General features: G+C 44.0%; 1 protein-coding gene across 1 annotated transcript in view; it reads right to left on the bottom strand.

Moving 5' to 3' along the window:
- The window catches only part of CAPN11 (calpain 11), a 159,938-nt gene that overhangs the window by 78,275 nt on the left and 68,780 nt on the right, over window positions 1–12,883 (bottom strand). The window contains exon 3 of the mRNA XM_030195746.1: window positions 756–825. Within this exon, the coding sequence (XP_030051606.1) occupies window positions 756–825 (70 nt within the window). The remainder of the gene's footprint in view (window positions 1–755; window positions 826–12,883) is intronic.

The following is a 12,883-nucleotide window of genomic DNA, read 5'->3' as shown; positions in this document are numbered from 1 at the left end:
TTCTTTGGTTAGTATATAAAGTAGACTATTCAGGTGACCCGCTATACTTATCGCATCTACTCATCCCCTACTCTCCTTCCAGGACATTACAAACTTCCTAAGAAAACTGCCTAAGAGTTCCTTCTTCAGGCATATTTGTCTAGACATCATCTGACCACGTATTTTTAGTGTTACAGGACTTACGTTATGGAACGCTCTTCCTTCTAGTTTGATATTGGAACGCTCCTTACAAAAATTTAAAACTGACTTAAAGACATTTTCATTTCAAGATACTTTCTCATTATAATATCCGGTTATGTTAGCATTCTTTCATAAGCAGCCTCCGGATACCTATAGAAAGAATTCCCCCTAAATGCCATGTCCAGCACAGGTATCTCCCCAACATCCTCCTTAGTAAAGACTGAAGGAAAGAATTAATTTAGTCTTTCTGCGATGACCCTGTCGTCCCTGAGTGCCCTTCGATCATCTAATTTGCTAGTGGCTATTTTCTTCATTTGGATTGTTCTCCATCCCTGTCCATCACCCAGTGTCCTCTGACTGATATCTGCTCCTGCAGTATTACTAAGAGAAGGACTGAGATCCTGCCACTGGGGCCACACACTCTACCTTGTCTAGTGCCCCCTGATTTATACCTGCTCCTAAATCATCACTAAAGTGAGGTTTGAGACCCAACCCCAGGGACTGCACCTCTGATAGCAGATTGACGAAAGGAAGGACTGAGACTCCAAAATCCAGGCATCATACTCATTACTCACCCAGCGCTCCCTGACAGATGTCTGTCCTTGTTGCTCCATCAACAATGAACTGAGGGTCACCAGCAATCTCCTACATGGGATAAGAAAGGAAAATATGATTTTTAAACTTTACCAGTTGTGAAGCAGCATATACTGCTCTTAGAAAAACATTTAGGATGCTTATGTCAGAAAGTGACGTTTTCCCATATTCTCATAAATACACTATCCCAGTACACCTGCTGACATTGTGTCTTCAGCAATCAGTTCTGAAGTTTACAAGATAAGCACATTTTACATATAAATTATTTCAATTCACAACCACCAGTGCCTCCCCTCCTGCCCTCCTCCTTGTCACCCCAACAACTCCACTTAACCCTCTTCACCTACCAACACAGCATAACTATGACCAAACAGGACAACACGCAATCTTCACCCCTTCCGACCCTCCACTTATACCTCATTCGATCACTATACAACTATGTATTTGTTATCAGCCGACTGGGCAAACGCCTTTGACGGTACTATGTAAGCCACATTGAGCCTGCAAATAGGTGGGAAAATGTGGGGTACAAATGCAACAAATAAATTTCATTATAGAGCCCCCACCCTGTAAACTTAAAGCATGTATTAATACAGCTCTACCGAATAGTATATTTTATTTTTGTTACATTTGTACCCTGCACTTTCCCACTCATGGCAGGCTCAATGCGGCTTACATGGAGCAATGGAGGGTTAAGTGACTTGCCCAGAGTCACAAGGAGCTGCCTGTGCCGGGAATCGAACTCACTTCCTCAGGACCAAAGTCCACCACCCTAACCACTAGGCCACTCCTCCACTCTAAATGTCCGAATACGAATAATGAAAAATATTATTTGGCCAACCTGTAGCATAACAAATAATAAAAGAAGCAATGTGAAACCAGACATCAAGTGTTTATTTCAGTAGGACTTAGGAAAGTAGAGCCCCGGATTATTCGTATTCAAATTTAAATCACTCTTCGACCGAATCGAACTGAGTAGAAGAATCAGGGTTTTACATTATTTACAACAGATTTGGGGCTCCACATTGAAATTTGCAAATGTACAGAGCCACTATGGGGTTCAGGAACGTGGGATAAGGCAGTGTCTACGCAAGGCCTCTGTGGTTGGTAAAAAATGAATCCATAATCATTGGCTTCATCGTAACAGGCTCCATCCTCAGATGCTCTGAGAATTACGCGGGGCACAGTACCACCCTAAATGACAAAGGGTCTTTCTCTCTATATGTGAGGTGTACCTCCAATCCATCTCTCCTAAAGCACGAGGTCAGGTCCTCAACAGTGCTATCTTGGGGGGGGGGGGGGGGGAGGGTGGATAGGGGTAAGGGTAGAGCCAGTGTTCCATGACTATGATTAGGTACTATGGGGTCAAGACCCTGTAGTCATTTTTTGCTTCCTCTTTTACCTAATTCACACTGGTTGGGGTGTGGGTTTATTGGTGGGGGAGGGGTAACAGGAAGGGGGTTTTGTTAAAGGTGGTAAGCAAGTTTGTGGAGGAAAACAAAAGTGTGCTTTGCTGTCTTGTTGTTTCTTTGTGTCTTTCAATGAGAACATTTAAAGTAATGTGTATTGTGTTGACATTGTAAGTGGCATACTGTGCTTTAACAGGGCGCTAAAAATTAGGGGCCCAAAATCCGTGCTAAGGTAGTATTCTGTAAGAGCTTCAGGGCCTCCAGATTCTGTTCTAGAACACAGCCTAATTTGGTATTCAGCCTCCAAGTTTACATAATAGGTACAAAAGTATTACCATACTGGGAAAGACCAAAGGTCCATCGAGCCCAGCATCCTGTTTCCAACAGTGGCCAATCCAGGTCACAAATACCTGGCAAGATCCCAAAAATGTACAAAACATTTTATACTGCTTATCCCAGAAATTGTGGATTTTTCCCCAAGTCTATTTAATAACGGTCTATGGACTTTTCCTGGAGGAAGCCGTCCAAACCTTGTTAAAACTCTGCTAAGCTAACCGCCTTTACCACATTCTCTAGCAATGAATTCCAGAGTTTAATTACACGTTGAGTGAAGAAACATTTTCTCCAATTCATTTTAAATTTACTACATTGTAGCTTCATCGCATGCCCCCTAGTCCTAGTATTTTTGGAAAGCGTGAACAGACGCTTCACATCTTAACACTTACATCATGTAAAGGGTAAATAGTGGCACCTAGACACACAATTTACAATATTCTATGTTTGGTACCTAAATGTGTGACCTGTCCATGCTCCGCCCACATACCCCACCCCTTTGCAGTTAGGTGCTAAATACCCTCATTTGGGCGTTAGGATCTAAAGCTAGGCACCTCATCGAGCAGGAAGAGCTTGCGATATGATCTGATTGAAAGTGCTACGTACTCTATGGGGGAGGGGTAGAATCATAAAGCTCGGCAGTGGGGGAGGGGAAGATATTCTTAGGGTTGAAAGCAATGGTGTTGTGTTCAACATTGGATCAAAGAACTGTCCATATGAGATTGGCAAGGCAAGTTGCCGACTGCCCTGCTTACAATGCTGGTACTTGCACAGTGCAGACGCAACTGTAGACACCTCGCTGGGCAGACTGGATGGACCACACAAGGAATTGCTGGGAAATCTCTTTAAGGAGACGGGGGAGGGGGGTATCACTCTCCATGTGTTCTGGAGGTTTTTGATAAGGTGATAAGCTGTGGATGGTTCTTTTTTGTTGTTGCAAACATGACATCATCGTTTGGCATTCCATGATCTTCAGAATGTTTTACAAGCACTAGTTTCACCTGGAGCAGATGACTGTAATGCTGTTTTTATGGGATTACCTGCTACTTCAAAGAAAGCTCTACTGCTTTTATAATATGCAGCTGGAAGGCTCATCACCGACTGGAGATATTGTCATCGTATCGCTCATCTTCATGAGCTTCCTTGGCTTCTGACTAGGAGCCGGGTGAAACTTAAGGTTCTTTTGTTGCTATTAAGCGAAATACATGGATTGGCTCAGGCTACTTGCAAGGTCTGATAAATGTATATTCCTGGCAGATCCTTGTGCTCTGAAGCTAGAAGGTTCTTCAGGTTTCCAACCCACAATGAGGTAAGGCTGCTCAGTAATTAGGGCAAGAACTCTTTCAGGGCAGGGCCAGTGATATGAGCTCATTTATGGAGAAGCCTGATTTTATTATATATTGTGAGAAATTAAAAGACCATTTGTGACAATTATGAATATTAGATTGGAAGTAATAGATCTGTATAGCCTTACAATATTTCTACGGCTAAACATTTTCACTGCTGTTCTTTTATGTTTTATCTATATGTGTAATGACAATACATTCTATTATATATATTTGATGTAACCCACTAAAAGAAGAAATTATTTCCAGGAGTGACATGCCATGAATGGTCAAAAAAGAGCCCAACCGCAGATCCAAGCATTAAACAGCGTCCCCTGAGGAAGTGGAGTCCAAATCTCCAGGGCACCGGTCCAAGACCAGGCCAGGCCTTTACGTTATCATAGGCAGCTTCCAGACACTCAAGAGAGGCACAACCCATTTGCTATGAAGGGACAGGAGCAGTCGTTGATTCAGACAAGCAGAGACAAACAAGCCCGGCGGACTTGGAGCAAAACCTTTGGAACTAAACCCTCTGGTGAAACCGAACCGGCTAGAAGTCTCCGAGACTGAAGCTAGACTGGAGACTGTAGGCACTGGACTCAAGAACTGAACTCTAAGGCAGAAAGCTTATACATTCAATGTGGTAAAAACATTTAGCTTAGCGGGGTTTAAAAAAGGTTTGGATTGCTTCCTAAAAGAAAAGTTCATAAGTCATTATTAAGATGGACTTGGGACAATCCACTGCTTTATTTCTAGGATAAGCAGCATAAAATGTATTGTACTGTTTTGGGATCTTGCCAGGTACTTGTCACCTGGATTTGCCACTGTTGGAAACAGGATACTGCGCTTGATGGACCTTCGGTCTGTTTCAGTATGGCAATGGTTATGTTCTTTCAAGAATTTCCCAACTGCAAAAGGTGGGGGTAAAGTGGTCACTACACAACCAAAAGCACTTCATCATGTATAAGTGGACCATTGACACATACGGCAGCTATCACAACCCTAAAGAGAGGTTGGGTACGTAATCCATCACACACTTTGCCAGATAATATGGCACGCCTTTGCACAATGATTTCCAAAACAAGAAGTATTTAAGTTGCATGGTGCCTCAACAGGAAGTCAATGCAAATCATGCAAAAATGGTGTGAAATGCTCCTGACTAAATCTTCCAAACACAAATCTTGGGGGTTTTTTTTATTTTTTTTTAATTTTTGAGGTGATTTTTTTTTTGAGGTGATTTGTTGGACAGCAGGGCTCATTGCCTAAAGATCTTGCATATGATGAAACTATTTTAACAACCACGGTAAAACGAATTAAGCTAACGACACTATCCTTGACACCCAGGATACACATTCACCAGCGATCCACGGAAGAGCCGGACTGATAGTAACATAGTAACATAGTAAATGACGGCAGAAAAAGACCTGCATGGTCCATCCAGTCTGCCCAACAAGACAAACTCATATGTGCTACTTTTTGTGTATACCTTACCTTGATTTGTATCTGTCTTTTTCAGGGCACAGACCGTATAAGTCTGCTCAGCACTATTCCCGCCTCCCACCCACCAGCCCCGCTTCCCACCACCAGCTCTGGCACAGGCCGTATAAGTCTGCCCAGCACCATCCCCGCCTCCCAATCACCAGCCCCGCCTCCCACCACCGGCTCTGGCACAGACCGTATAAGTCTGCCCAGCACTATCCCCGCCTCCCAACCACCAGCCCCGCCTCCCACCACCGGCTCTGGCACAGACCGTATAAGTCTGCCCAGTACTATCCTCGCCTCCCACCACTGGCTGGCTCTGCCACCCAATCTTGGCTAAGCTCCTTAGGATCCATTATACGGTCTGTGCCAGAGCCAGTGGTGGGAGGCGGGGCTGGTGGTTGGGAGGCGGGGATAGTGCTGGACAGACTTATACGGTCTGTGCCCTGAAGAGGACAGGTACAAATCAAAGTAGGGTATACACAAAAAGTAGCACATATGAGTTTGTCTTGTTGGGCAGACTGGATGGACCATGCAGGTCTTTTTCTGCCGTCATTTACTATGTTACTATGTTACTATCAGTCCAGCTCTACAACAGCTCAGGCAGAGTTTGCACCGTCTGCCTTTTCTGACTGACCCTGTACAGTGAAGTGTTTTGGATGGGGAGTCTGGTAATTAAATGAAGAAGAACCCTGTATCAAAATTCTCTAATTTCCCTCTAAATTGGTTCAGCAGCAGTGTGAAGATATCGAGGTCAACCATGGATTCCTCTTAGGAGAGCAAGGAAGAAGAGGAGGTTCTCCGATTAACGATTATGACTCAGCCGGATGCTCTTAGACATGAACAGTGGGAAACATGTAAATATGTTCATATGTTACCAAAGAAAAGCAGAAATAAGAAAACAACAGAAAGAGAATGGACAACCATGGATAGGAATGGACTCCAGACTCTTGGTTTCTTTGCCGAGCACTATGAGTTATTTAAAGAGAGTCAAGTAAACCTATTACTCAATCACCAGACAGAGTTAAGAATTATATGCAAAATCAGGGCTTCATTTTTTTTTTGGGGGGGGGGGGGGGGGGGAAGTCCTTTAGATTGTAAGCTCCTTTGAGCAGGGACTGTCCTTTTTTGTTAAACTGTACAGCGCTGCATAACCCTAGTAGCGCTCTAGAAATGTTAAGTAGTAGTAGTAGTAAAGAGAGTCAAGTAAACCTATTACTCAATCACCAGACAGAGTTAAGAATTATATGCAAAATCAGGGCTTCATTTTTTTTTGGGTTGGGGAAGGGGGAAAACAGCCTAAAACATGGTTCCATCACTTAATTTTCAGACTCCAGAGTAGCAGGGTTGTTCTATTCCATCCCCTCTTTTCCAGTCAGCCTGCAGGACTCCAAAAATACACATAAGAATAGCCATACTGGGTCCATCTAGGCCAGGATCTTGTTTCCAACAGCGACCAATCCAGGTCACAAGTACCTGGCAGAAACCCAAAGGGTAGCAACATGCCACAATCCCGAAGAGTAGCAAGATTCCATGCTATCAATCCCAGGGCAAGTAGTGGCTTCCCTCATGTCTATCTCAATAGCGGTTTATGGACGTTCCCTTCAAATTCCACGCGACTTAACCCAGGGACAAGCAGTGGCTTTCCCTGGAGGCATTTGTCCAAACCAGGTTTTCAGGACATTCTCAGTGAACATGCTGAGATAGATATACATAGTGTATGCAAAACTTATCTCCTGTATATTCATTGTGGATATCCTGAAAACCTAACTGGCTAGATGTGTCCTGAGGACTAGGTTGTGAGTCCCTGGTCTTAACCTTTATTAAACCCAGGTACACTAAATGCTTTAACCAGTTGATCCAGCGATGAGTTCCAGAGCTTACTAAGCATTGACTGTTTCTGCAGAATGAATACGAAATGCTGTTCAATGGATTGACTGTGACTGAATGCCAAATTAACTTAAGACTGGATGTTGATTAATGGACTGAAGAGACAGATGTTGATTGATTGGTGACAAATGATGCTGCATTCGAAGATTGGAGAGGGGGAGGGAGGCTGTGCAGTGCTTAGCTTTCTGTGCCCAAGATGGAGATTTTGCAATGAAGGAAGTGTACAAAAGAATACTCTGGGAAGAATTCGGCATAGTTTATTTTAAGTGCTTTTGCACAGTTCCCCCTCCCACCTTTTCCCTCCTCAGGCTCCAGCCTCCCCAGTTCCATCTCTCAATATAATTGCAGTTCTCTCTCCCTCTAACTCCCAGCAGGACCTCGAATTCTGTCTGCCCCCAGAATCTTCTCCAGCATGCAATACTCCTACTACCTCTCATCCTCCCTCCCCCCAGGCAAACTCTCCCACCTCTCATTCTTCTGCCCCCGCGTGCAATACCTCCACCTCTTGTCCTCCCTCCCCCCAGGCAAACACACCCACCTCATTCTCCTTCCCCCCAGGAAGCCACCCCTACCTCTCATTCCCCCTCCCCCCAAGCACACCCCTCATTCTTTCTCTTCCTCTGTCCAGCTATCATTGTATCTCTCCCACCCTTCTGTTAATATGTGTTGTAGCTTAAGGCCTATCCACTGGAATGGTGGTGGGCCAAGTTACAGGACTTTGGTCAGCTGAGAAGCCTTGACTAGGCCTGATAACCCACTAATGGCATTACAGTTGAGAACCTGCAAAAGCAGGACTATATGATGAGTCTTAATAAAACTTGGTACACCTTACAAATTGAATATAGCACATATGATGATTGAATAATGGACTAAAATGGATAAAATCTGGTTTTCAAAATGAAGTCTGTGCTTCTATGAGATGGTACTCAGATCATAAGATGTTATGAAAGCTGATATGAAACTGAGATGTCAATAATAGGTTAATTTTGTATCAAGAAGAGAAAAATAAGATGTTTACAAAAGCGGAAACAGGTGCAAGATATTTTTGTAATAAGAAAAAAACATGTTATTGACAATAGCGGAAATCTTGTAATAGCTAGAACGGAAACTAGATGGTACAGATGGACACCTGCCGGAAAATTGACTCAGAGGTTGGGCAATAATAAGAAAAAAAAGGGTCTTGCCATTGACTTGCATAGAGATCTTCGCCTATAAAAGGAGATGAGATTTAGACAGAAAGTGGGAAGTTTCCTCCAACACTTGACCGACAGCAGAACTCTGTCCAGTAGAACTCAGAATCTGTTTGATGAATGTACTGACCTGAAGACCTTATATTGGTGAGAATAAATACTTTATCTCTGGAAACTATCTTTGTCTTCATTTCTATATTTCTATTTACCTTCTACTTATCACTTGATCTACCAAGTAATCCACACACCAATAATACTGATTCCCTGAACTAATTTGGGTTGATTTTCAATATAATATATGTGGGAAAATAAAAGGATAAAGATTTACTTTGATCCTAATGGACAGAAAGTTGTGGTGATGGGAATAAGGTTAGAACTGAGCCTTCTGATGCCTCCTCAACGCCAATTCCCTTGGGGAGGGATACCACTGGAATTCAGGGAGGCGTTCAAGCAGACTGTGGAGGCGCAAACCCTCTCTACGTCTCCATAGAAATGGGTCTCCCCGGGTCGTAGAGAGGGACATTAAAAACACTTCCCATGGCACATCCTCAAGCTTGATCTCCCCCCACACCAGTGACATACTTTCAGCTTGTCCTGCTCCCAGCTCCAAGGCACAATCTTAACTTTCTCTGCACTCTCGGTTTTCTCTCTCCCCCCTCCCAAAAAAATACATTCCCCATGGAACAATTTTAGCTTTCACTGCCCCCCCCCCCCCCAAATCCCCAGCGTACAGGATCATCTTGCTTTGCCCTCCTCATCCCCATGGCACACTGTCACCTTACTTTGTTCTTTCCTTCTCCCCCCCCCCCCCCCCCCCCATGGCACATCCACCTTGCAGTAGCAGTTCACTTGCTGTCCAATCTCTGCGGGAGAGGGGGAGGGGGAAAGAGACACTCAAAGCAGGTACCTTCACCTAATTCTACACATCCTGTGAGGGTGGGGAATTCTGTGTAAATTCCCCTAGGAGTAAGGAAAATGCTCAAAAGGACCAAGGGCTCTGGAACTGACTAGTAGGGTCAAAAGTTGTATCTTGGGTTATATTAAACGTATTACTTACTTCATGGAGTGTCCCTAGTCTTAGTACTTTCTGATGAGTAAACAATCGATTCACGCTTAACTGTTCCACTCTTTCAGGATTTTATAGACCTCTACCAGCTGTCTCTTCACCAAGATGAAGAGCCCTAACCTTGTTAGCCTTACCTTACATGAGAGTCTTCCCGTCCCCTTAATCATTTGGAGGGGAATAATCGAACGTCGCCGGCGAAATAGGTCGCCGGCGATCTATTTTGGCGGCGGCGCAACAGCTGGCCGGAACCGTATTTTCAAAAAAGACGGCCGGCCATCTTTTTTTTTGATAATACGGTGTGGGCCGGCGAAATGCCTTGGATTTCGCCGGGTTTGAGATCGCCACTTTTGTTTTTCCGCAATAATGGAAAAAACTGCCGGCGATCTCAAACCCGGCGAAATCCAAGGCATTTGGCCGTGGGAGGAGCCAGCATTTGTAGTGCAATGGTCCCCCTCATATGCCAGGACACCAACCGGGCACCCTAGGGGGCACTTCAAACATCTTTTATAAACAACCAAATTAGCTTCCAGGTGCATAGCACCCTTCCCTTGTGTGCTGAGTCCCTCAAATCCCCCCCAAAACCCACTGCCCACAAGTGTGCACCATTACCCTAGCCCTAAGGGTTGAAGGGGGGCACCTACATGTGGGTACAGTGGGTTTTGGGGGGTTTGGGAGGGCTCAACATTACCCACCACAAGTGGAACAGGTGGGGGGGGGATGGGCCTGGCTCTGCCTTTCTGCAGTCCACTGCAACCAACAACAACTGTTCCAGGGACCTGCATACTGCTGTCTGGGTGCTGGGTATGACATTTGAGGCTGGTATACAGGCTGGCAAAAAAGGTTTGTATTTTAATAATTTTAGTGTGGGAGGGGGTTGGCGACCACTGGGGGAGTAAGGGGAGGTCATCCCCCATTCCCTCCGGTGGTCATCTGGTCAGTTGGGGCACCTTTTTGAGGCTTGGTCGTGAAAATAAAAGGACCAAGTAAACCCGGCGAAATACTGCTTATCGCCGGGTTTTATTTTTCCATTATCCGCGAAAGCCGGCCATCTGGTAGCCACGCCCAAGCCTGCCCATGTCCCGTCTTACCTTTGCCGCCAACACGCTCCTTTGAACTTTCGCCGGTGAGGCGAAGGGAAAGCGGCGAAGCTATCACAAATGTAGCTTTCGAATATATGCTATTCGCCGCTTTTGCGAAATCGCCGGCCATATCCCGATTTGTGTCGGGAAATAGCCGGCGATTACTTTCGATTATAAGCTGGTTGGTCACCTTTCTTTGTACCTTTTCCAATTCCATTATAATGTTGTTTTGGGGTTTTTTTTTAGATGCACACAATACTCATTCTTTGTCTTAATCTCTATCCCTTTCCTAATGGTTCCTAACATTCTGTTTAGCGTTGTTGGCCACCGCTACACACTGAGCTGAAGATTTCGACAAGTTGTCCACAATGACAACTGATACGAAACAAAAAGGTGAGGAGAACAGATGAGAATACCTTTTTTTTGTGATCGTGAGGGGTTTTACCTCCTTTTTTTTTGAGGCTTGGTCCACAATGACAACTACATCTTTTTCCTGGGTGTTGACTCTTAACGTGCAACTCAGCATTGGGTTATTCCTCCTAATATGCATCACTTTGCAGTTGTCCATTTGGAGGCCCAGGTCTTCCAGCCTCCCGAGGTGATCCAGCAATTTCTCACAATTAACAACTTTGAATCATTCTTTTGTCACCAGTAAATCTGATCACATCATTTGTCATTTCCATTTTCAGATCATTTATAAATATGTTTAAAAAACCGCCACCGCACAGCACTTGTCTTTGGTTGCTGTTTGATAGAGTAGAGCAGTATCCTGACCTCCGAGACCCTGATGCAGCAAAAACGAAACGCTGGCCACCGTCGGCTTGGGGTGAGATGAAGTTAAACTGCCGCAGCAGCAGACAGTGTTCGTTAAATTCTGAAAACATTCTTCTCCAACAAGGCCTACAATGAACGCCTACAATCTCACTAAGTCACCTCACCAACCCACTCAATTATGAAAGCTCACCTTATACAACTATCCTAATCACTCCCTCCTTCTTTCCTCCTCCCTACCTGATCGCTACACATTACGAATTGTATCTGATGTCTTGTTATGATTATGTCAACAAATCTATGTAAGCCACATTGAGCCTGCAAATAGGTGGGGGAATGTGGGATACAAATGCAATAAATAAATAATAAAATAAATTCCTTCAGTAGACACAGGCACAGGATAAGCCTGGTGTTACTAAACTACTTAAGATAAGTGCTGGCTTTGTATTCAAGCACATTCTACCAACTCTTTAGCCTGAAATATACAGCTCAGTTAACTCTGGAGTTGATTTGATGTTGCACAATTAACGCATGTTTCGCCACATTATTAAGGTGGTTCATACTCCAGTTCTTGAAGGGTTTTTACGTGCCGATGATGAAGAGAGGATCTGTGTGATCCGATTTCGCTCTATAGATACGTTATGTCAGTGAGCTCTTTGAGGCCGTTTTTCCTTCTGACAACTAACTTCAGGCAACTTTTGGATTCTTTTTTACCTGGGGTCATTCCAGATTTTGTGATTATTTTCTAGCGATTTGTTGTCCCCATTCCCTTCTATTACTTATCTAGTGAACAGCGCAAATTCAACAAACGAGGTGTAGCATGACCTGATTTTTTTCTGTAACCAAAAATCAACTTAGCTGCTGTATTTTGTAAGACCTGAAAACGAGAAAGAGCCTGAGCTGACAACAGACAGTACTACTACTTAACATTTCTAAAGCGCTACTAGGGTTACGCAGCGCTGTACAGTTTAACATAGAAGGACAGTCCCTGCTCAAGGAGCTTACAATCTAAAGGACAAATGTACAGTCAGTCAAATAGGGGCAGTCTAGATTTCCTGAAGAGAGGCATAACAACAGATTGAGCTAAAATGGAGAAATACTTTACCACAAACAAAGAGCAAATATTTCTAAATGAATGCAGTTTAAAAAATGTGGTCTTAATCACTGCATTAATCTGTGGTCTCGGCAACGGCCTGGTATCTAAAAGGACACCAAGAACTCTGGAAACTTTTTCCACTTTCAACGTTAAGATTATTTGCTAGAATCAAATCAGAAGGAACAGAGGAATCCAAGCGGCTCAACCACAGGTCTTTAGTTTTATCCTCATTTAACTTAGAGCCGTGTTCAATCCTAGATCCACATTGAGCAATAACAGAAAAGTGTAGAAGCTGAGCTCACGTCGGCAGGAATCAACAAAAACATATCGTCGGCATAATAGAAAAACTTCACCCCAGTTGAAAATAACCATGACAGAAAGAAACCATGAAAATATTAAATAAAGATGGAGAGAGTGGAAAGCCCCGAGGGACCCCGAAGAGTGATATCCATTCATTAGAACATTTATCAG

This window comes from Microcaecilia unicolor, chromosome 3 (genome assembly GCF_901765095.1).
Source record: "Microcaecilia unicolor chromosome 3, aMicUni1.1, whole genome shotgun sequence".
NCBI lineage: Eukaryota > Metazoa > Chordata > Amphibia > Gymnophiona > Siphonopidae > Microcaecilia > Microcaecilia unicolor.
The sequence above is the reverse complement of the archived record's forward strand: the minus strand, read 5'-3'. Positions and strand labels throughout refer to the sequence as shown.